Source organism: Hydra vulgaris, chromosome 12 (genome assembly GCF_038396675.1).
Source record: "Hydra vulgaris chromosome 12, alternate assembly HydraT2T_AEP".
Taxonomy (NCBI): domain Eukaryota; kingdom Metazoa; phylum Cnidaria; class Hydrozoa; order Anthoathecata; family Hydridae; genus Hydra; species Hydra vulgaris.
The window spans coordinates 31,822,501-31,848,565 of record NC_088931.1 but is presented as its reverse complement, the minus strand read 5'-3'; the positions used below and the strand labels follow the sequence as shown (position 1 = coordinate 31,848,565).

General features: G+C 28.5%; 2 protein-coding genes across 7 annotated transcripts in view; both read left to right on the top strand.

Annotated features, from left to right (window-relative positions):
- LOC100207311 (neuron navigator 3) overlaps positions 1 to 7,197 on the top strand; it is a 39,705-nt gene extending 32,508 nt beyond the window's left edge. For 5 of the 6 annotated variants that reach the window (XM_065812938.1, XM_065812937.1, XM_065812935.1 and 2 more), the window contains one exon: positions 6,940 to 7,197. In XM_065812938.1, the coding sequence (XP_065669010.1) occupies positions 6,940 to 7,011 (72 nt within the window). In that variant the 3' untranslated portion in view covers positions 7,012 to 7,197. The remainder of the gene's footprint in view (positions 1 to 6,939) is intronic. The other variant, XM_065812940.1, reaches the window with a different exon arrangement.
- A 12,458-nt stretch (positions 7,198 to 19,655) lies between these two features.
- Positions 19,656 to 26,065, top strand: part of LOC101236120 (dolichol-phosphate mannosyltransferase subunit 3) — an 18,608-nt gene continuing 12,198 nt past the window's right edge. The window contains exon 1 of the mRNA XM_065811144.1: positions 19,656 to 20,123. Within this exon, the coding sequence (XP_065667216.1) occupies positions 20,004 to 20,123 (120 nt within the window). The 5' untranslated portion in view covers positions 19,656 to 20,003. The remainder of the gene's footprint in view (positions 20,124 to 26,065) is intronic.

Sequence of the window (26,065 nt, the reverse complement as noted above, 5' to 3'; positions counted from 1 at the left end):
ATGAAGGGAAAAGATTTTTATTTTTATTTTTTATAATAGGTATATTTATTAACTTTTTTAAATGGTCTTAAAGGTCTTAATAGATCTGTTTTAAAGGTTTATGTTGATGGATCACATGTTTTTTTTTTTGTTTTTGTTTTTATTTTATTTTTTATACATATTCTCTTCCTTATGGATAAAAAAATAAATTGATTGTTGTATTGCTATGTGGTATGATGGGTTTCAAATTTCATACATTTTATTTATGAGGTAGTTGCTCTATCACTGCACTAGTATCACATTTTGGTGCAGTGTGAAAAACTGTAATTATATTAAAGATAAAAGTTTGTAAAAAAATAAATTGTTACTTATAAACTTTTTTATATCAGTAATATTTTGTTCAAACATAATATTGTCAGTACTGTTGCAAGTTCATCAATAAAAGACTGCTTGATAACTGATGAGGTTTATGCATGAGACTGATGCATAGCTACCTAATTAGATAAGTAGGTCATCCATTGTATGTCCAAATTGATGGTCAAGCAATCTTTTTCAATTGTTTAGGATTATCTGCTTAATCTAACACAATAACACTTATAAATAACACAACCTTTGAATGATTTAATAAATGTTATGCAAAAATGTTTTATTTACAAGTATACTTTATTTATAAATAACTATTGTTTTACTAATAAACATCGCATTTAAAAAAAAAAAAAATTTCTTACTTTGCCTGCTGTTATAACTAATTTTAAAAATGCATAATCTTGTTATGTTAATAGCTAAAATGTATTTTGGTTTTCATATGCCTATCTGGTGTATGAAAAATCTTTATTTGTCTTGTTGTTTTTTTGTATACACTCTTTGAAACCCTCTTTACTTTTTTATTTTTCTGAATCATATAGCTAACAACTATAGTAAGCTAACTTAATTGCGGTAGTGGTGTAGTGGTAGAGCGCTCGCCTCATAAGCGATAAGTTCTGAGTTCGATCCCCATCGTCCCTGGTAGTACTGCACTCAACTTGTTTCTCTGTGAAGCGGCCTTGTTTGTCGAGGTTCATGTTTCGGGATTATAGAGTTGAGAGTGGATTGTAACCACAAAAGTAGCCTCATCGATTGTTGTGGCCTTCTCGGCCTTGGGTTGTAAATAATTAAAAAAAAAAATACAACAGCTTATTAAGTATTGTACACTGTGTGCAATAAAAAGTACAAGCAGTACAGATATACCAGGCCTTCCCAGGAGAGGCGTGCGAACGTTTTTTTAGCATATATTAAAAATAACGCATTTTTAAAAAGGCGCTGAAAAAATCAAATTAAATTCGTTGTATTATTTTGTAATTTTTTTAATAATTTATTCTTTTCATTTATAAGGAAATAATAACATAAAAATAATATATATATATATATTTTTTTTTCTTATAACAAAATTTTTTTTTTTTTATTTTACATATTTTTTTTTCTAATTTTAAATTTTTTCGCATAAGTATGTCTTTCTATAAAAAATAACTTCTAAGTTCTAGAAGAATTATTATCTACAAGGTTCTTAATAAGGGTAAGAACGTTTAGCTCATTCGGTCAAGACATTACGTAGCGCTGCGGAGTCCTGGGTTCGCATCCCGCGTCGGCAGAGCATATTTTTCAAAATAGATTAAAAAAGTTTTCGGTCACATTTTCTGTTTATTTTTTCGACTTGTCTTAAATATCGTTGCTGAAAAAATCAACACCTAAAAATATATTATAAATAATTATAATATAAATAAATAAAAAATAAATATAAATAAATAATTTTTTTTTTATGTTTACTAGACATAAAATAAAAAAATTGTAATAAGAAAAAAAATTTTTTTTTAAATAAGTATAAATATATATATATTTCATTTTTATGTTCATATTTTTATATTAATAATAAGAATAAATTATGAATAAAAATAATAAAATAATACGACAATTTAGTTAGGTTTTTTCAGCGCCTTTTTAAAAATGGGTCATTAATATATGCTAAAAAACCGTGGCCAAACTCTCAAAAAAAATATATATATGCGTGGTCACTCAAAGCGACCGACCGCACGCCTCTCCTGGGAAGGCCTGTATACAGATAAAAAAGTAGAATACATCCCCTAGATTTGCTGTTGCTAATTTAATTGTGACAGACATTGGAGTTATTGTAAGCAATAATTCCATTTAAACATATTTGTTTCTTTAAAATACTTTATTTTGGATTTCAATTAATATTTCAAAGGGTGCTTATAATCACAATATTTAATTTTGTTTGATAGACAACCTTTATAAGTAGTGATATCCACAAACAAGAATAGTTATGTCTAAGCGCTAAAAAAAACTATTTTATGTACCTTGTTTTCTGTAATATAATAACAATAATAATAATTACAATTTGACAAAAACTTCACATTTTTTGGCTTTATCTAGATGGAGTAAAGGGTCTTCAATAAAGTATGTACGCAGGTATAACGGAAGGGGCAGTTAATCAAAAATGTATTGTTTTGTTTTTAATATTTAAAAAAAATTGTGTTGGGGAAGTGGAGGTTGATTTTGTAAATAATAGCATGTCCGTAGGCAGAAAACATGAAGTTTTTAAAAATACAGAGGTGTGTACAAGGAGGAGAGGGGGTTCAAAATTAGTGGTTTTACTGTATACATACTTTATAGATGCCCCCATGCTGAAACTTCATTATTCTTCGCTTCATTTAGAAGGAATATAAGCAGATTTTAGAAGAAAGTAAAAAATTAAACAAAATTTTGTTTAATCAAACTCTTATCTTGGGTCTTGTCAAATAATGGCCCTGGTTCTTTACTTTTCGTCATAAAGAACAGATAAATTCTTTTTATTTTTTATGTTGAAATTATAGAAAAATTTATAACATATTTAATGAAAGGAAGATTTATTTTATTCAAGAACTTTACAAAAGAAAAAATATGTTGCTTATCTATTTGTAAAGAACTTTTCCTCTAACTTGACTGCTGACCATAACATCTGTTATAATGGTTAACAAGTCAGCAGTCAAGTTAGAGGTTCTATTTCGTATTAGGTGGAATTAGTATGGCAAATGTAAGTGTATATGACAAGAGGTGTTGCTCTCGATATTTTTCTCCCTTTACACTACTAGAGGTGATACAAGAGGTGTTGCTCTCGATTTTTTTCTCCCTTTCACTATTATTTTTTTGGACTTTCTGAAGAAGATCGCATTTGTTTATAAAACCATTTAGCAAACTAAAACTTAACTCTGTGTGCAAAATTGTGCATTTCAAAATTTAGTCCAACAAACAACGTGTAAACAACAATTATATTTTAAATTTACACTCTCCTTTTTGCAATGTTTATATTTTTTTGGATTATATAAGAATGATGAATTAAACATGTTTATTATTAACTGTGTATTTTACAAGTTGAAAAATCTTCAATTTATAATACTTTGTTATTAAATTTTAATACCTTTTCAAAACCTTATCTGTATACATGTATATATATATATATATATATATATATAATATATATATATATATATATATATATATATATATATATATATATATATATATATATATGTATATATATGTTATATATGTATGTATATATATATATATATATATATATATATATATACATATATACAGATAAGGTTTTGAAAAGGTATTTATATATATATATATATGTGTATATATATATATATGTATATGTATATATATATATATATATATAATATTTATAAATAAAATTAATTTATTCTACAGAAATATGGCTCAATGTTTTTAAAAAATAGAGCTATATTAGTAAAGCGCATCTGACTTCTTCTATTGGTTGTTAAAGTAAAATAAACAATTTTTGGAATCTTTTTTTTTTAATTTAATATAAAGATGTTGACCACCAAAACCAGAAATAAATTATTTTGTTAGCTTAGTAACTTAGTTGGGAAATGTTCTGAGTTTCTTCCATCAGAACTCCCAACTTCCAGAGATATCCAGAGATAAGAATAGCTTATATTTAAGTGAGATGATTGGAAAAGATTACAGAGACTGTACTGTTGATCAGCTTGTAAAGAATATTATTCCAGAATTTTGTTACAGTGGAAAAAAGCTAATTCTCAATTTGTTAGTCCAGTTATCAATTCTGAAAGAAGAATTTAATGTAAAGTAAAAGGCTTTTTCTTATTGGCTGTTAAAGTTAATAATGGCAATGTAACCACACCAAATAGAAATAGAGAAAAATTTGATAAACTTTATGATTTGTTTACATGCAATTGTAAAATACTTTTTTACTTAGAAAATAATTTTAATTTAATTTAAATAAAATTAAATTTTATTTAAATTAAATTAAATTTTTATAAATCTTCTTTGGAGATTACAGCAAACTTGTATTTCAAGAATAAAAATAATTGTTTAAGGGTGAAGTAGTTAAAATATTTTTTTTTTTTTTCAAAAACAAATAAAATAAAAAAATACTAGCCATCATCAAATTTTGAAAAAAAATGAAAATTGATATACCCTAGTAGTGTATCTCTAAGAAATGTTTGAAAATTATTAAATAATTCCTTTCGAATCTCAGTATTAAAATTTTCATTGATGGGAAACACTCCATTAACTTTCCAGTAACTTCTGGAGTTCAATAAAGTTCCATCCTTGATCCTGTGTTGTTCCTCAATTATATTAATAATCTTTCTGGTAATCTCTAATGTCTCTGTTTGCTGATGAATCTCTAATGTCTCTGTTTGCTGATGAATCTCTAATTTCTCTGTTGCTGATGAATTCGCAATATACTTCAGTCTTGACAAAAAAGTCATCACCTTTTATTGACTGCTAATAAAATATGACCAGTATTATAATAAAGAAATCTTACAAAATGTTGACAAAACTTTTTTAATTCTCAAAAGAATTACTGAAACTTAGGATGCAGCTTTTATAACAATTGGACAACATATTTTTAACAGTTCACCAGCAGATTTAAAACAAATAAAAACTTTTTAGAGCAAAAAGTAGAAAAATTAAATAAATTGTTTAATTAAATTAAATAAATTAAAAAAATTAAAAAAAAATTAAATAAATTAAAAAAATTAAATAAATTAAATAAAATGTTTTTTTTTTTTAATTTCATTTCTAAAACTTTATTTTTAAACTATTAAATTGATGTTTTAAATACTTTGATATTAAAGAAATATATATTTTTAGATTAAAAAATTAAAAGTTTCGAAGCCTCTAACTTTTAAATGGTCTAGGTTTCTTCTGAGCTCTAGAAAAGTCCATGGGGTGAATAATAGGTTTAATTTCCAAATTCAAAGGTTATTTTTTAAATATTTTTAGTGTAAATTCAAAAATGTAAAACAAAAAATGTCCTAAGGCAAGCTAATAAGTTTACAAAAACGAGCAGCAATACTTTGTTTTAAAAAGGATATGCTGTTAGAAAAGTTACAGAAAAATTAAGTCTGGTGGGTAGTTACAATTCTTCGGCACAAAGAAACTGGAAGATTTGAAGATAGAAATTGAACAGGTCCTTGTTCGATTTCTATCTTCAAATCTTCCAGTTTCTTTGTGTCGAAGAATTGTAACTACCCATCAGATTTAATTTTTCTGTAATTTTTCTAACAGCATATCTTTTTTAAAACAAAGTATTGCTGCTCATTTTTGTAAACTTATTATTAAACAATTGTTGTTATACGAACAACAAATACTGATGAGTGTCAAATACAAAATATTAGTAAGCGCAATTGGTTGTTAACTGCTCCAGAGGTATCAGCTATTTTTAAATATGGTTAAAAAAAAAGTTTCTGTTAGTACAATCAAACGACGACTACAAGAAGTAAATTTGCATGGTCGTGTTGCTGTCCAAAAACCATGTTTGCGGAAAGGTAATTGGCAAAAGAGATTTCAATGAGCAAAATTTCACAAAAATTGGATGATGGATGATTGGAAACAAGTACTCTGGACAGATAAATCAAAATATGAAGTTTTCAGAAATAAGAGAAGAGTTTATGTAGAAGATCTGCTGAAGAAAAATGTAAAGTCAATTTCTCGTTCCAACAATTAAGCATGTTGGGGGCTCTATAATAGTTTGTTATTGTTTTTCTCTGGATGGAGTGGGAGATTTGCATAAAATTTATGACATTATGTGAAAAGAACATTACAGAGATTCTTTCTGGACTTCGATTAATCAATCAAAAACCCAATAATAGAACATTCCAGAAAAAGAATGGAATAGTATTCACATAGCAACAATTCAAAAATTAATTAAAAGAGTAATAATGATAAAGCAAAATGTGTTTTGTTTTTTTGTTTTTTTTTTGACGAAAAAAATATTTAATTTATTAATTTTTTTTTTGAAATTTAACGTTATGAAATTTATTTATTAAGCTTAAAATATTACAATAAACATAAAATAAATGAACTTTAAATGTAAAAATAAACTACGATGTTTGTTTTATTCAATTTACAAAAGTATTTTAAGTGTCCTTTCATGAGCGGCAGTGTATATTATAGATTAAATTCCTTTATCAATCTAAGAGGTTGAATCAATATAAGATGCAGTTTCAGTATAAAATCAATTACCCAGATTTGGAATTGAAATTATATTTTATGTATTATATTTTCATCTGAAATGCTTAATGAAATTTTTAATGTTGTTAGAAAGTTTATAATGAAGCTTCTGATTTAGTTTATGTCCCACACGCTAAAAATAGCTTTATGATTAATATTTATGTTAATATTAAATAATTTTTTTAAATATCGCTATATTGATTAGCCTTATTGTGTCAAAAAAAGGGAAGTTAAAAAACTCCCAAATCATTTGGCGCAAAAAAAAAAAAAAAATCAAATTAAATTTTTTTTGACTAATCCCGTGTGGTTCATTACCTACACTTTAAATTGCCCCTTGTTTCGGAACGACTTATTGCTGTTGTTTTTCTGCGTAACGGAATAAATTTTATGCTATAAAATTTTTATTTTTTTTTACAGATGAAGTTTCTTCGACAACTTGAACTGCTTATGAGTGAATCAAATGATTTGTTTCCTTTTCAAGAACTATAAACAATTACGACAACAACGTTATATAATAAACTCGACTATCCTTTAAGATATTTTATTTTTGTATAAATTATAGCACATATATTGGCTAATTTAACCGTTTGATTAACGTAGAAAAGCGCAATTTAAATCGTAACTTTAAATTAGGGTTTATATTGCGCTTTTCGACGTAAAGTTAGATTGAATGGTATGCCTTCTTACATAGAAATGTAAATTTTTTTTAAATGTATATTTTTCAAAATGTTTTTTAAAAGAATTTAAAGCGAAATTTTATATAAGAGGTTTTTGGTAATTTTACTAATATATATTTTTTTGTTTTATATATTTATTTTTTATTTTTGTTATTAAAATTTCTTTATTAATATTTATTTTTATAATCGGAAATGTAAATAATATATGAGAAATAAATTTGGCATTCTTTTCAAAATGTTTTTTAGTTTTAAAAAAAATTATAAGTCTAGAAGCAAATACTATAACAATTTTTATTGATTATTTTGCCCGTACATACCCGTGTAATACATACATACTTAAATACAAAGGTGGAACTATATAGACCTATAGGTTTCTATGGTAATTCGTAACAATTGTTATTACAAATAATATTATTAGGTAGTTGGTTACTTCTAAACTGTACTTGTTCCAGACAAATCTTTGTTTTAATTACAAGAGTAATCTTTTGAATTCAATCTTTTGACTTTTTACCGAACTATGTTAGACAAACTGCACACGTTTTATATAAACAGTCCGACATTAATTTCGCGAATTTTTAACTGAGTTTCCATTGAATTTTATTAGGATTTTCATGGTTCAAAATGAATATATTTTTTTTTAATACAATTTTTTTTACTTTGCCCAACCCCTAAGAAATTTATAATGTCATAAATAATGTATACATAAATACTAAAAAAGCAAAATAAAATCTGGGAAACAATATATCTTGGTGGTCACTATGGTTCATAGTGACAAATTCGTCAATAAAGCAATTTTATATATATTTATTCATTATAAATAAATTAGTGCGTTAGAAAAGAAAATTTGACGAAAAAACTTTTTATTTTTCTATTATTGATCGTAAAAAGAGTTGCATAATTGTTACAAGATAAATTTGCTAAAATTTTCTGAATTTAAAGAGAAAATGCATTTCTTTTTTAAAGCTTGCATTGCTTGGCAACAATAACGATTTCTTATTTCAAGTCTTATTTTTAAAACTTGTAGTTTTTATTGGTATTCAGACTCGCCAAGTTTAAATCAATTAATAACATCATTTCACCATTTATTTGCTGACAAACAATATGTCAAGTTCCAAAAAGAACCTAATCAAATTGGACCTCAGAGGAAACTTAAAAATGATGATGAAATCATAATAAGTTTCAATTCAAATCTTATTGGGTGGTAAGTCGAGGACTTGGAAAGATTTAATGTTTTAGAAGTTCTGATAAGCTCCATACATCTTTATGGCTTAAGGGGGAAGTACCCCAAAAACGTTAAAACTCATGTTCAAACAGTAAAATTGATTTTAAACAATACATAATGTCAAAATTTTACATTTCAGAATGAAATTTTTTAGAAATTGTGCATTGTTGCCATGGTAACCAGGAAAATATTGAAAAAATAACCAAAAAACAGTTAATGCCCCGGCTAACTTATCCGAAGAACTACATATATTCAAACTGTCATACTGCAAATCCCTTTAACTAATACTTTGAACTGTGATCTGAACCTCAAATTTTATGAAAAATATGACAGTTAGTTCTTCAGGGGGCAAATATATTGCCGTTTAATGAATTTTGGTCAAAATTAGGCAACTGAAATAGGCGTAGAACGTGTTCTGTCAAGTATTTCATAAAAGTGGAGGTTCAAATCACAGAAGGTATAAAATAGGACAATTACTGAAAATTTCATCATTAAACACCAAGCAGTTCCAAAGTTATCACAGCCGGGGCATTTAAAAACCTTGTTTTGAGAAAAACGCAAAAACAGAAAAAAAAAATTTAAATTTCACAAAAAATATAAAATAGAACTAATTTATGTTTAAAATAAAGTTTCAGAATGACCCAGGGGCATACTGACTTCCTTCAAAGTTTTCATATTTGTCCTTTGATGCTTTAGTCAACCCTCGTAGAACCTTTCGCCGCTTCTTGGATGACTCTAGATTTTTATATCCAGCTAAATAAATACGTTTTCGATTTTGATTATCGCACAAACTTGATGTATAGTTCCCAGGAGTCATGTTTAACTGTTTATAAATTAAAAGAGAACTTTTTCTCCCAATATTAAAGTTTGCTACAGCATCATATGTTCCAAATTTTAACTGTGTTAGGCTGACATACTTTGTTTTCGGGATTCGATCCCAAATCATTGCATTTAGACTTTCGTTTTGATTTTGTGTCTGCCCATGCAAACATTTACGTAACAAAGACTCCTCACTTAAATCTGCATATATTGGTTTTAAATGTTTTATAATTGATAGTGGAAGTCCTCCACCTGGTTTGTACGTTGATTTGCCAGTTGCTTTATCTTTCTGATATCTGCACCAACTGTTTTCACCAATTGGACAGTGAGTGTGCCAGTTATTTTCCTTTGATGAGGCAACATGAAAAAGTGTAGCATGAATGGATTTCTTCATGCCTTGTAGATTGTTTTTATTACTTCTTACCGCAATCCCATAATAATTCTGAAGCTTATCAATAAGACTGTTTGTTAACTTTCCACGGCCACAGAGGTTTTTCATGTTTTTTTTTAATGTTCTTAGACGTGTCCCAACTCGTTTCTGAACATGCCCAACACATTCTAACTTTCCAACTTCAACACCAGGATAAGTAAATTTCACAGCTGGATAACTTTTACTGTCACCATCTCCATAAAATTTAATATACTGCAGTCCATATTCTTTGACTTTCCTGCTGAGCCAATACAATTTACGTTACAACTATGAGATTTGTACCAATTTTTGTAGCTCTCTGAATTCTTAGACTTTATATCTTTGCGTAGTTGACATTGCTTACAAAGTCTACTCATTGGCTCAACATCTAACACTTTTCCATTATCCATCGACAATGTTGTCACAACTCCGTTCAGTGAACTGTATCCTCTACGTTGCCAAGTTCCATCAGTTGATACTCCAGTATCAACAATGTTGTTGCTATTACCTTTAATTTCTTTTGCAGCCTGAAGCATTGTTTCTTTAGCAACTGTAGTAACAGCGTCAGTAATAACTTTTACAGAACCATTGTAATTTTTTTTACTCATCGGACTTGGGAGGTTCATTAATGCAGAAAACTTTTCAAGTCCTGAATACCCAATTGATCTGATGCTATATACAATACCCAATTGATCTCATGCTATATACAATACGTAGATTAATATCATGAGTGCGGTTACAAACTTTAGATGTATAGAAATCTTTTCTATATCCACAAACACTGCAGCAACATATTAAATTCGAAGCATATCCTTTTTTTTTCACAAAGTTTTCTTTCAATACCAAGCTATTGTCGTTAATACACTGTGGACAACATAAAGATTCAAATATAGTGTTTAAAATTTCAACATCAATTACTCTATAACCATTTATTTTTTCATCATTTTTATTTGGAACATCATTTTTAATATATTCAATCTTGTTGGCTGATCTTGAAGAACTAGTATCAACCTCTGAATATTTTTTTGAGTTTGTCATTGATGTTGGTGATGATAAAGTGTGTTGGTTACCACAAAAAACTCTTTTCTTTCCAGTAACTCTAGTTCTTTGCTTGACTCTATCTTTTCTTCCCATAATTAAGACTAATTTTTATTAAAATTTGATAAAATATGTTCTTATTACACTTAACAACTCATAACAAAGTAAATAATAGAATTTTAAGAATGTTTAAAAACTGAAATAATTAGAGGCAATCGAGTCAAACTTAATTTAAGCAAAGTAGATAATTAAAGTAAAAACAAAGTAGAAAAAACTCTTTATTATGAGCAGATTAATAACTTTATGTGAGCCTCTGAAATAAGCAGATAAGCAGAAGCTTTATCGTTGCTATGTGCGTTGCTATGGTTAAACTTGATGAGTATGGTTCAAAAAATTGAAATTATTCCACTTTCCTGACATTGTTTACAATATCTCTTAATTTCATTGTGTTCTTCATTAATTTTTGTTTCCGAAACAAACAAAAAAAATTTTTTCAATTTTTACTTAATTCAAGGGGTACTTCCCCCTTAAAGCATCTTCTCAGTATTATATCTTATGGTTTGTTCTATAAAAAAAATGATGCTATAAACGCCCGCTTTTACAAATTACAAAGTTCTTCATTCTATTTTGGACAATAAAATTTCAAAAAATATCCAGATGTACAAAGTTAACATGAAGTAAATGCATACAGTACAACATAATAAAGTTTGTTTTAAATGTAGCAGCAATGGCGTAGTGATAGCGCACTTGCTTCAGAAACAAAGGATCCGTGGTGCAAACCTCATGTCTGGGCAAGTTTTGCGACATCGGTTATCCGCGTTAAGGACTTCTTTGGTCACCTAAAAAAAAAATTAAAAAAAACTCAGGGTTCTTGGCACTCAGGGAAAACCTGGAAAACCTGGGAAAAGTTTTTAAATTCGGAAAAATCAGAGAATACCTGGAAAATTCAGGGAACTTTTTTCTAAAAATCTTTAAAATCAGGGAATGTTTTTTAGTTTTATATATACCTTGAATTTACTTTGCAAAATACAAATTTTTAGTTTTTATTTTTATTGAAAGTTGCTTACTACAGTGGTTTTATAGCTTTTATGATATATCTTTAGATAAATATTTAATTAAATATAGTAATATAAAATATGACTTCAAAAATGATCTATTTTCAAAAAGATTGGTTACAACACCATATTTATAAAGATTGGTTAGTTTCTGACGCTCACGCAAAAACTAAAGCTCATTGTAACGGATGTAAAAAATCGTTCGAATTGTCTAATATGGGTATTCAGGCGGTTAAAAGTCATGCTGCAGGTATTTGTATAAACTTTTTTAATGTGAGAGTGAAAATTTAAAAGAAATAATATTTGATTAGTTCTTGATTTTATTTTACAATCTCAGTTTTTAATAGATTGTAATCAACCTTGTGGTTGCTGTTATTGTTTGCTAATTACTAATTCAAGTTTTGCAAGTTTAACTGGCTGTGACAAAAAAATTAACATTAAAATTTTGAAACCAAAATGTTTAATCTTTTAATTATCTTATTTTAGGTAAAAAGCATCAATCTGCTGCAAAGCCTGTTGGCTATTTCTTTGTTAATGGAAAAGAGTTGCAAGCTGAGTCACTTAGATGTGATGAAAAAAGTACAACATTTTCCACCAAAAAACAAACAACTATTGATTCCTCAATTAAATCATTCAACTAACGCTGAGATCATATGGGCACTGAAATCTACAATGAGCTGCTACTCTAATAATTCATGTGCAAATTTGAGCAACACTTTTAAAAATATGTTTCCTAACAGCAAGGTAGCAGAAGATTTCACCACGAATTTATACATTGTTAACCATGGACAAGCGCCATACTTCAAGACACTCTTATAAGAAGAAATCACAAAATCAGATTGTTACATCGTATCTTTTGACAAGAGTTTGAACAACATAACCCAAACATGTCAGATGGACCTATTCGTTCGATATTGGGATATCAATGCCAATGTACGATATTGGACATCAGCTTTTCTTGGTCATTATACAGCTTCTGATCTTCTTAATCATTTTAACATAAACTTATCAAGATTTGATTCAAGTAAAATGTTTCAAGTTTCCATGGATTTCCCTCTACAAATTGGAAATTTCTCGATGATTTAAATAAACACAGAAAGAACAACGAGATGTCATAGCTTATAAATATTGGAAGTTTCTCCTTGGATGTAATTCACGGTGCCTTTAAAGCAGCTATTAAATCACATGGAATATTAAAGAAAATCTGGAAGGGTGTTGGCAAATTCTTCATTACAGCCCGGCTAAGCGTCAAGATTATGAAACTGTCACGGATGCAAAAAATAACCCTCTTTTTTTTTTGTGCAACAAGGTTAGTTAAAAGCAAATCTGTTGCAGATCGTGGCATTGAAATCTGGCCTAATATGTACAAGTTATTTGAATTTTGGGAAAAGTTACCATCTTCAAAGCAACTCAAATCGTAAAAAATTTATATAACTGAATTAAGTCATAAATCTTTCGTAGTTTAATTTTTTTTTTTCTTGAATTCAATTTGATTTAACTTTCTTTGCACGACAAATGTCCGATTTCAGGTATTAACTCATTTACAAATCTCTGCACGTTTTTGAGTTAATTGATGTATTTTTTTTAAATTCGGTTTCTTTACTTTAACAACAAATTCAAGATATGGCCTCACGTCGGCAAATAAAACGGTGTGCGACCGCACGCCTCTGCACAAGTCATAAAGTAATATTAAACTGCATACTCTCCGTACTAACGTATTTTACAAATAAAATTTTGTTGCAATTTTTGACTAAACTATCATTACCACTAATATGAACTTTTTCTGTTGATGACTGACCTAACCGTTTTAACGACAAAAAAAATATGACTTAAAAAATGATAATGTTGAACATGTACAACAGCAAAGTACATAAGTCAACATTGACACCATTTCAGCTGTTTAGCCAGGCCAGTGTATTTATGAAATATTTATTGACAAAAGGATTGTAGGGCTACAAAGAATTTTGTTTCTTTTAAAATGTTCTACACATTTTCTGTTTTTATACTCTAAGTGCCTATAAGTTACAGACCTTCATTATTTTATAAAAGCAAAAGTTTCTTAGCTTAAGTTGGAGCAATAGACTGTTATCAGAGTCGTCTTTAAGGGAGAGAGGCAACCAGGGCAAGCTGCCCCAGACGCCACGGACTGGAGGGCGCCGGGGTAAAGTTGACATATCAACTTTTTGTTCTAATTTTTTATGTCTCCTCACATCGTTATGCAGTACATCCATTGAGCTAACTCCTTTTTGTCATTATACCAGTATACAGTCTCCTCTGTAGAGATTCTTGATCGCTCTGCTTTTGGCTTGGTAGTGCAGTAGCATCCTACTCAAATCTGAAAAATATATAAAAAAAACTTTTTAAAAACGACGTTTTTTAAATGGAGTAAAAACTAAACTTTTTTTCGGGTCTCAAGAACTTTTTATACGTACACAACCTAAAATATCCATCAAAGCCAATGACAAAAATTGTTGGGAGACCGTTAGATCAAGTTGTACTTAGTTGCAGGTTCATAACTTCAAAAATATCTTTACCATTTAAAATCTTAGGCGCTTAACATTTTCAGTCATTGGCTTTAATGATTGGAGAAAGACGTTTACAAATGCTAAGTGTTAACATTCAAAATGAAGTCATTAACCTCCTCACTAACCCTAAAGCAAGTCAGCGAAACCAGGTGGGAAGCTAGGATTAATTCCGTATCAGCAATTTAATTTAATACAACGGGGTTGTTGAAGTTCTGGATCAGCTTAGTGAACAATCTGATGATTCATCAATTTCATTAGAGGCAAAGTTGCAGTGAGATCCATATGAAAGGTTTTTAAATTTAAGCCTAATAGTCTGGCATGGTCTTTTATTTGAAACAAACTTAGTGAGGAAAAATTGTTCTGGAAAAGTTGTCAAACATTTGTTAGGCTTCTGAGCAGTTAAAAAGTTGTATTAAGTTGGTTAAGACTTTTCAAAAAAAAAAAAGATAAATTTACTCAATTTTTAAAGAAAGGAAAATAGCTGAGGAAGTTGACATTGAATCATTTTTTAAGGAAAAGTGGCAGAGAAAAGCAAGAAAATATCTTTCAAAAAGATATTTTCTTGCTTCTAATTGACACTATTGAATCATCTTTAAAAGACAGGATAGACAAGTTCTCCGAATAAGAGTCGAAGTTGGGATTCCTATTTGACCTGAAAAAACTACCGTGTCATTCTACGCCAAAATGGTACAATTTCCGAAATCAACCACACTAGACCATCTTAGATTTTGACAAAAATCTGTAAGTATATAGTTAAGCATGTTTCATGAAAGTTACCAAAGTCAAAATGTTTATTATTTCGGATTTTGTGGTACTTTTTGTAAGACTTACCCAAATTTCAATATCAGTTAGTCGCTAAAAATCGTATTTTCGGGATCTTATATTTTCGCAATGAAAGGGTAATATATCTTAAAAACGTGGATTCTTAGTAGGGCGAAGGTGCAGATTGCAAATTATTTAATACAACTTTTATATCATGTCTAGAATTTAGTCTATGGTTCAACAAATAGCTTCACAAATTCAACAACATAAATTTGCTTTTATGTAGGGTCATATCTCCAGAACAAATAGTTTTTCGGTATTGCTATTTTTTCTAAAAGTACAACGTACAAATATAATGATATGGATAAAAAATCAGCTTTTTAATTCACCCTAAAATGACATGTACATGAACCCCTAAAACTTAATTTGGGCAAATTTTGTTTGTTTTTTAATTGCATCATTGGAAAGAGGTTATTTCACACTTTTAAAAACTATTTTGGAGAGATTTTTCCTATGAACTAAAACCATCTAATTTTTATGATCTAAGCTAGGTCTACAAAGTCTTTGATATTTTAAAAGCGAAATTAGGGTCCATAAATTAACTTTAGCTCTGTAAAGCCAATTTTTGTAAAGTAGTTATATTTTTATTCTACGGACAAATCTCTCTAGTAAATACAAAAGTTTAATTTACATAAGTTTATCACTAACATCGATTAGAATTATCAGAAGACGAAAGTTAGAATTGAAAATAAAACAAGTGCTATTTATCTACATCCTGACATGTCTGTTGAACAAAACTTAGGTACTTGTTATATTGGAAAATTTGACCGAAGTTTTTGTCATTTAAGCACCTATTCATGAAAAAAAGGTTTTATTAAATTTTGCTCAGAACCGTTTATTGAAGAACTGAGTTTGATTGTCAGGCGAACATATAATGTAATTAAAAATACTACTTTAGTTTGTTTCCACCACATATCACTGCTGTTGGTTAAATACACGCATTTTCAGCGATATTGTTCAAATCTTTTTGATAAAACCAATTGTTGCTGAGTTAAAAGCTTGAGATGTATTGACTTAGAGACTGCAGATTGTATTTCAAAGTTAATAAATAAAGTCATTTGTCCAGGTCAGAAATTGTGTCCAAACCACCGGCTATTCAACCACAAATTAAAGTAAAAAAATTGACGATATTGATGACACATATGATATATTATGTTCAAGTGGCACTATTAACATTAACCTTTCAGAGAATGGAATTTTAATTCTAACAATAAAACGTGTTAGTAATAGAGATTATTCTAGTTATGTAAAAGGAAAAATTTGGAAAGTGCAAATAACAGTTGCTGAAAAAACAGCTGCTGTTAGTGGTTTATCGCAAAGATAATAATGTCCTACCACTAAGCAGTGCCAGTGTGAAGTGTGAGAATTGCATTGACTGGTCAGATTTTAAAATAAATAAATTTTTGACAATTTTTGACAAGGGAAAGCGAGGAGATGAAGGTCAAGAAAAATTGACGTCAGCAACGTTACTTTTTTCAATAAATTTAGTTGCTTAAAAAAAGGAAAATTAGGGAGCGTTTGAAGGCTTGTGATACACAATTAAACAGCCTTCAGTAATTTAATTTCTACTTTTTTTAAACAGTGTTTTGTTATAAAAATACAGCGCACATACAGAACTAAATAAGCAAACACGAGATGTTTTCTCGTAACACAATTTACTTTTTTCAAAGTTTATGTTTGTTGGACTTATATAAGTACATAGTCTGCATTATATTATTTAAATGTTTATACCAGGAGTCGGCAACCTGCTGCTTGCAAGCCAAATTTGATGTAAGGCTCTTGAGCTCCATACCCAAATACTTTTACAATATCGAAAGCAAGATGTTAGTAGCTCTTTAAAAACTGGAAAATTTTTATAAATTCTAAACTTTGGCTCTTCCACATTGGTCGATTGTGACTCTGCACTGTACATAAAAATATGATAAATATTTAACATTATCTTGGACTAAGGCTGTTGACGGGTACACGGGCGTCCGCCCGTTGCTCACTACCTGGGTAGCATTTACAAATGTAATCCGTTATCCGAAGTTACCCTAATGCTACAGTTGTCCGTGCAAAAACAATATATATATTTCATAATTTACAGATGATTAATTAAGTTTATATATATTCAGTTCTTCGATAGGTTTTGTGGACTTAATTTTTTTACCTTCTATTATGACGGGAAGAAGTTTAAACCAAGAATGTTGCATGTAGCAATCACTTTTACTTCTAATCACTTTTTTGTTCAGAGCGAGCTTTTGTAATTTTAAATGGTTATACATATTTAAAAAATGTTTATAAGCTACATAAATGTTTATAAGCTACAACTGAAAGTTTGATAAATTGTTGACAAGGGGAGGGACAAGGTAAAAATTGCTAGAAAATTGTTGACGTAATTAATAGACTGCTCCTTAGAAATAGAATGATTATAAAATAAAATTACAAAAAAAAACCTAAAATTGAATTTTGTCAAAAAAACTTTCTTATTTGCAGTTATGTGCCACTTTTGAATATTGTGCTTTACATTTTGCTGATTTGTTTATTTTTCTGAAATAACTCAAGCATATATTAAAAGTATATTTTTTTGAATATCAAAGTATTTTGATTTTTAGTAGACCAAGCTTTGTTTTTAATGCAGTATGATAATTCCGAATGTTTAGTACAAAATCTTACGACATAAAAAAGCTGTATATTGACCTAATTTTTTTTGTTCTTATAAATAATCCCAAAAACATGACTTTTATTTTTTTTTTGTTTCTAGAAGTATAAAATGAGCTCTTTCGAATGATGCAGTAAAAAAAAAAATTTGCTCACATTAAGTTTTAGGGGTTCAAATACATGTTATTTAAAAGAATTTCACTTTTGTTGCCATATTAGTTTCAGAATAACTCAACATGGGTATTTTTAAAAAAGCTGATTTTTTATCCATATCATTATATTAATACGTTGAACCTTCAGAAAAAATAACAATATTGAAAAACCTTTTGTTCTGGTGATATGACACTACAAAACTTTATGGTGTTGAATTTGTAACGCTATTTGTTGAGCCATAGACTAAATTCAAGGCATGATACGACAGTTGTATTAAACAATTTGCAATCTGCACTTGTTTTCTAAGAATCCACGTTTTTAAGATATATCATCCTTTCATTGCAAAAATATAAGACCCCAAAAATACGATTTTTAGCTACTGACTGATATTGAAATTTGGGTAAGCCTTACAAAAAGAACCACAAAATCCAAAATAACAATTTTAATAAACATTTTAACTTGAAACTTTGGTAACGTTAATGAAACATGTTTAACTACATACTGACAAATTTTTATCAAAATCTGATGGTCGAGTGGGGACCTCTGGATCACGTGGCGTGGATGACCCTAGCACCAATGGAAAAACTTAAAAAGGATTCTAAAATGTTACAATAACACTTGACTCTGAAAAGTACACACGTCAGCTTGATAACTACTGTTTTTGATGAACAGTGTGAGCAGAAGCAAAAGACGACCAATAAGACACTATCACCATTAGAAGCACTCAATATAAGCAAAAACACCGATAGAAAAAACATTTTTACTAATTTATGGTTAGCACTACGAATATTGCGGACAATTTTAGTGGCAGTGACCAGTTGTGAACGTAGTTTCAATAAGTTGAAGTCGATTAAAACCTACATACGCACACCGATGACGCAAGAAAGATTAGCGTCGCTTGCGATATCCTCCATTAAAAACGGAGGCGAAAAAGTTCAACCTTGGAAAAATTATTGAACAATTTTCTTTACGAAAATCTCAAAGAATACTGTTATAAATTTACCTATTTGTCAGTATTTATGTTTTCATTTAGAAGTACATTGTTTGAACTATTTTTTTTTTCCTTAACTTATTACAATCCTTGAATTGAGTTTTTATGTATTTATCCTTATGGTAGATTGGTAGGTTGTGTATGTATAAATATATGAAACTGTTACTGGAGAGAGGGGGCCCCGCAACTACGTTTGCCCCGGGGGCCGCTAGCCCTAAAGAAGGCCCTAGCTGTTATGTGTTTCAGGTCATCGGGGCTTCGGCAGGTAACAGAATATATTAGTGTTTAAGGTACTGATTTGAATTTATAAAACAATAAAGCGCAATTTCTTACTTTTTGTTCTTCGGAATAATGATCAAAAGTGATTTTCCCTCGTTTAAATCTATAATCTAGATATAGGTTAAATTAACTGTATCCATATATAGATATAGTTAATGTTAACTATATCTATAATATAGATACAATTAAAGAACTATATCTATAACTTTGGCATTGATTAATTAATAAAAACATACGTTAAATAAAGCACGAGACATTCAATTTTATTAACAATATCAACAATAAAAATAATGAGAAAACAAAACCTGTTTTGTTATTTTAATGCAAACATAAAACAATATTTCATAAAGAAAGCTTAATCTACCTAGCAACAACCTTAGTCTAAAAGATAATATTCTCTATAACCGTTACTAATAATTTACTTAATTTAAACGACGCAGGTAGAATAAATAACACTAGACTTTAGGATCTTGCAAAACTATTTCAGAATTCGCAAAGCAAACAATTTTTGCAAAACAATTCGGGGAACAAGCCAAAATTTTAGCAATCCTCGTAGTTTTTTTTTAAATTCCTCTTCTCTTTTTATTTTTAAACTCTATAATCTTGGAATCGATCGTCGAAGGTATCGGTCTGCCGCTTTAATCAGGAGTCCGGCTTATTTTCCCATTAAATACTTATAAATTTTTGCAAAAATTGTAGTTGTTTTTAAATATTCAAATAATGGTTTTTAATCAATAGTTATCGATTATTGGTTGTCTAGAATTATTAAACAATAAAAATACAGGCATCAGATTTTGATAATTTTTAGAACTACTATATGCCGCTTGGAACGTATTTTTATCAGTTTAAATATGACTAAACTTATACAATGGCTTCTGTTAAGTGGTGTTTTTGGTATTTTTTACATGGCTGCTTTATTAGATTTTCTTCCTGTCCAGTTTTCAGATGAAAAAAAATTCTTTATATTAATAGTAAGTAATTTAAATGCATTATTGATTTAAATTTTGATAACTTTATATAATATTTATATTATATAAAGTTATAATAACTTAAAATTAAAACTTAAAACTAATGTTAAAATTACCTGTTAGATTGCTGTATATTATGCATCGTATGAAATTAGATTTAAAAGTATCGACAAAAAGTCAGGTGAACATTAAACATTCAGGTACAGGAAAACATTCAATTGTAGATAATAAGTTGTCAAACTACCATTTATCAAATAAGGATTGCAATATGTTGAAAAGTAGAGTAAACAGGAGGATGTGGATATTTTGATCAGTTCTGAAGCATACGCTCTAATTTGAATGGTGGTTTCAAATTTCAGTTAAAGTTTCTATAAATTTGCCTAACAGGTTTTTTATCTTATATACGAATTAAAACAAAAAACAAAAACAAAACAAAAAAAACCGTTTTTTCATTATGTTTTTCATATTGTATTGAGCACATTAAGCCTAAAATTTAAACATTGTTATTGAATGATATAACATTAAATTTTTAGTTTTTTTAAAAAGATTTTTGCTATTACAAGAAGCAAATTATACATGCTTATTTACTTACCCATTTAAACATAGACATTTTTCCTTTTTTAACATCATGTTAGTATTTTATTGGGTTGTTTTTTATGTTTATCAAATCCAAAGATAGTAGTTTTGGCAATAATTTTGATCAATAGTAATAAGTCAATAATCTTGAGTTAAATAAAAAGTCAGAGTGTTTTTAAAAAGATATCTTTTTAAAGCTCTTTCTTGCATGTCTCAAATGCATTTTGTCTTTCTGTTCCTGATTTCAACAAAAATTAAATAGAAAGGTCTCTTTAGTGAACAAGCAGAAACTTGATTCAAATCTCATTGTAAGGTTCTCTTTGTATTTTTGAATATGAAGAGATTCAAACCTTTTTGTATTTAGGTATGTATGTTTGTCACACATACAGATCTAAATATGAAGTAGTATTTATACAGACTGACACAGCATTACATGTATACATGTAATGCTGTATAAGGAGAGGTGACAAGGTATCACACACACAAACACACATACACATGCTAGGGTGTAATAAAAAAGGGTGGCAAGATAATTTTTCTACATTTTAATTAGCCAGGCATGTCAAAAGATGTCTATTTGATAACAGAATACTGTGTAAAAATTAGAAAGTTTTATAAAAAGTTAAGCTAATCTTTTCCCTTTTTTTTTAATTTTATTATATTACTTAACATTAGAACAATATTGTTAGATGGATATCTAAATAATATATTCAATATTCATCTTAAGACTAATTTTATCTAATCAAATCACTTTAACCAAACTCAGCTTAGCTCATCTCAGTTTATGCATTTTAGCATATCTCTCTGTTTAACTGTCACAAACAGTTACAAAGTGAAGTGAGAGTAATCACATTTTGAGTTAGCTTCTATGAGAGATTTAGACAACTAGGGTTTTGCATTTGCAGATCAGTGCCATATTCACCTTTGCTAATGCTATTAGACATTTTAACCAGGTATAGCTGATCTGATCTCATGTCTTTCGGTTCCATATTATATAGTTTTTTGATAAGCTGCAATGGTTGTTTGTAGTCATAAAAATAACTGGAATAGATAGTGCAGGTGCATCATTTCTTCCAGTTGTGGGTCTATTTTCAGAACTTTTCAAACTAATGACTGGGATATTTCTGTGTTAAAGCCTAATGCTGAAGTCGTGTGGTTGAAGTATGCAGATCCTGACTTTAAAGCGATGCATATATGCTCTTTTGTGATTTTGATGATGAGTTTTCGTTATTGATGTCAAGAACTTGCGTCAAAGTTTGATTTTTAGAATCATAATAGAATACTCCCTGAATATTAGTGTGATCAAACTGACCATAATTCAACTAGAATTTTTTTGTAAGTTTTGCTGTGTTTGTAGCAGATCTTGCTTCAATTCATAACATTAGATCAGTCAATCAGCCATCACGGTTGTTTTAAACCAAGCTTTACGGCTTATTGTTTTTTTTCAAAAATATTGACTTAATGGGGTCTTACTAAAACATTTATAACTTTTGAATTATTAGAGGAAATTTTGTTTTGTAAAAAGAATAAAAACACCAATAAAATGTTTCATCTTATGATGTTTAATCAGTAAAAAAACTTCTTTTAGTTTAAAAAAAACGCAAACTTGGCTGAATTTTAGTAATTTGATGTTACTTTTTATCAAAAAAAAAAATTATCAAAAAAATATATTTCTGATAGTTATTATCAAATACACTCAATGTTTGATTATTATAAAAACAAAAAAACTATATTTAATTGTTAAAGGTTAACTAAAACAGACTTTGTATGAAAGCAATCCGCAAGTTTTGCAAAATTATGAAAAATATCGTTAAAAGGGGGATTAGCTGTTAAATGAGTATGTTTTTAAATCTAGAATTTCTTAATTTAAAAAATAATTTCACTGAGCTGATAAATTAATTGCATTACGAAATAAAACCATATTTCAATTTTCGAATATTTAGTCTAAACATTTAAAGCTCAAAAAATTTAAGCATTTCATTTTTTTCTTTGCATACATTTCTAATATGGTGTTAAGTTGTTAATAAATAAAAACTCACCAAGTCTAATAAAACAATTCATGACTAAAATTGAGTTAAAGTTTTTGAATTAACCTCGCTTTTGATAGTAGAATTATTTTATAGCACTTGTTATTTTATAATTTCTTCTCACAAAAAACAAAGTGTTTGTTTAAATATACAAATAACTAACTTGAATTTTTTGATAATTCATTTTTATTCTCATAAAAAAATGTTTTATAGTCAGTTGGTCCATTGATAAGTTCTTTAAGTAGTGAACTATCTTAGTACACCCAGTTGATATTAGATTCATACTTCATTTTAAACTAGAACAATTGCTCGACTCAAAATCGTGACAATAACATTTACAAATTCTTTATTTATTAAACAAAATTTTTACACCAACTTGAGCTGTATGAGACTTATATTTCATTTTTTAACTGGAGGAGGAGGTATGTAGAGCAGAGGTACTGCAAGGTAAAACTATCTTCTGATGATAATAATCAAATAAACATCTAATATATAAAAAAAAAGTTACATAATGAAGGATAATGCATTTTTTAAATTAAACACAAACATACAAGATCATACCCAACAAACATTAAAATAAATAATAAATATTTTAAACAAACATTACACAGACATATTAGGACAGAACAAAATCATCTATTTATAAATTAAGGATCTTATATAATTTATCTTAAATGTAAGTTTTATTTTTTTGTTTTTAATTTTCTAAAATTGATGACCACAAACAAGGCAAAGACCTTGTCTATAAAATGAATTTTTGCCACCCTCAGAACACACTTCTCGCTTTAGAGGCTTGAAGCTTTCTATCAGCTTTGCTGTGCAATTCAAAACATTTTAGAACAAGATGCAGCTTCTGCTTACTGAATACAACTGTCTTAATTCCTTATTTATGGTATTATGCAAACACTCACCCTCCTCTTCACTTAGAAACCCAATAGTCTTATGGAATTTCGCAAATAGTGGCACATTAAAAATAAGCTCATGCATTTTTCGCGTGATACTTTCTTTAGGAAAGCAAGCATGAAACTCAATAGTAAATAAATTAATATATTGATGAAGCTCACTAATTTTGCCAACAGGTTGATTTCATAATAAACACAAAGCTTCTGCTGTTTTAGAACATTCAACACTTTAAGCAACCCTCATTCTCATTCATTCTCACATTCTCATTATGCAACAAAAAAGAATCAGCTTGACAATCTAAAATCTTATACTCCTTCAACAATAACTTATACAGCTTTAACACAACTCTTAACATAATATACAAAACAAGTAGCACTACATTATCTTAAGTTATTATGGGAAAATCACAGGAGTAATAATTGAATTATGAAACTTACCTAGAGCTCTTAAGTTTCCACCTTGTCTATCTTCACACAAGTTCTCATTGTAAGCACTTTCCAGAGATTGTATTGCTCTCCTTAATGTTACAATTTGAAGGTATGTGAGGCATAGAAGCATGGTTTCTTAGAGAACTCTATTCAACAAAGTCTATAGAACTAGGAAAGCTAGTAGCTGAACTCTGGTGTCCCAGAGCATCATCAATGAAATGAAAATCTCCACCTAAGAATAACGTGACTATTTTGCCTTATAGCTTAAAATCAAAGCAACATTTTTTTTTTTTTTTTTTTGGTGTGTTAACTTAAGGCACATTTTCTCAAACTCATCATTACTAGGTATATCAAAATCAATTGGCAAAAGAAAGCTCATAAAACTAAATAAATAGCCTATTATTTTAAAGACTGTCATTAAAATGGAAATGACATTGTTAGTGATCTTATCTGCTCTGTTTAATTCGCTTAACAAAAGGAAAGTTACACTTATCTTACCAACCATTTTCCCATCCAATGTGTTGTTTTAAAATTTCCTTCTCAGTTAAATACATAGTTATTAAAATAAAATTGACATAATAATAAATATAATACAAACGAATAAAATAATATTAATAAACAAATAAATGCACTAGATAAAAGTGGATTTAACAACATATCTGAGAAAAATTCGCTGTAATTTTGTTTACTTTATACTTCAAAAATAAACTCGCCAAAACAGTTCTTTAATAAATAGTTTGGAGAAAGTTCTTTAATAAATAGTTTGGGGCATAACGCATAAAGGTTATGTCATCGCAATAAAACACAAATGTAACAAGATTTGTTGTAAAACATGACATTTTTGAAAACATATTTGGTAACATAGCTGAAGGTACATGAAGAATTTTTTTTATTTTCATTTACATAAATGGTTGAAATTTCAATAACTTACGTCATCCACCAAAAAACAGCCGTGAAATAAAATCATGTAAAACTGATGTTGCTAATATAGTAATTTATGCTGCTAATACAGATTTAATTGCAAGCTTTAGCAAGCAATGGTAGAGTGATTATTATTTTTGTACCTTGGCGATGCAGCTTTGGCTTTGATTTTGAGTGATCTGAAATTTACTCCTGTTATAACCCTTCTTTGTTTTCTCTTGTCTTGGTTTGGTCTTTAAGGAACCTGCATTCTTTGTACTTGAACAACATGTCAGAGCACATGCATTTACTGAGATCAATCAGAATTTTAGGTTTGTCTTAAAAATCTAATAGTCTGCTTTTGTAGTTAAGTTTTTTTTTGCTTTTCTTTTTGTAGATCTTAAGAATTTTGTTGTATTTGTTGAGGAACAGTTTTTCAGTTGCTTGAGTTTGTGATGTTGAAAGTAAAGAGCTCTTCTCAACATTTCTATGATTTTATAGCAAAGTTTGTGAGATCCCAGTGCGCACAGTACGTTTTTGAAACGTTTTTTGGATGTTTTTATTAGATTTAAACCTTATAAAAACGTCTAAAAATGTTTTAAAAACGTACCGTGCCCACTGGGATATGTCTATTAATGAATTATAAATTCCTAATGTTATGGCAAAGTTGAACATACTTTTTTAAAAGATTGGTATGGTTTGGCAGGGTATTTGTCTGTAAGTTTTACGATAGTACCAAATAGTGCACACATAACTTTGTCTTTTGTAATTCTCATTTCTCTGAAAATTGACAACAGTAGTTATTACAAAAATCAATTTACCTAGCAACACTAGTGAGTACTGAAGCAGGGGATGGTACTTTAATTCAGAAGTTACAGAATTAAAGTTTATTGTTTGTTAGGCATTATAGTTAATAATGATATAAAAACATATATTTGAGTGATTGTAGTAACTATGTTAAAAATGCAAAGTATAACAATATGAGATGCTAAATACCTAAAATGATTTTTCATAAAAGTATTGGATAAAATAAAAGGATCTGTTGCAATTTAAAAATAATGTTTTTTTAGCAAGCTATTATTTATGCAATCCCCAAAGTTTTTGCGAGCGT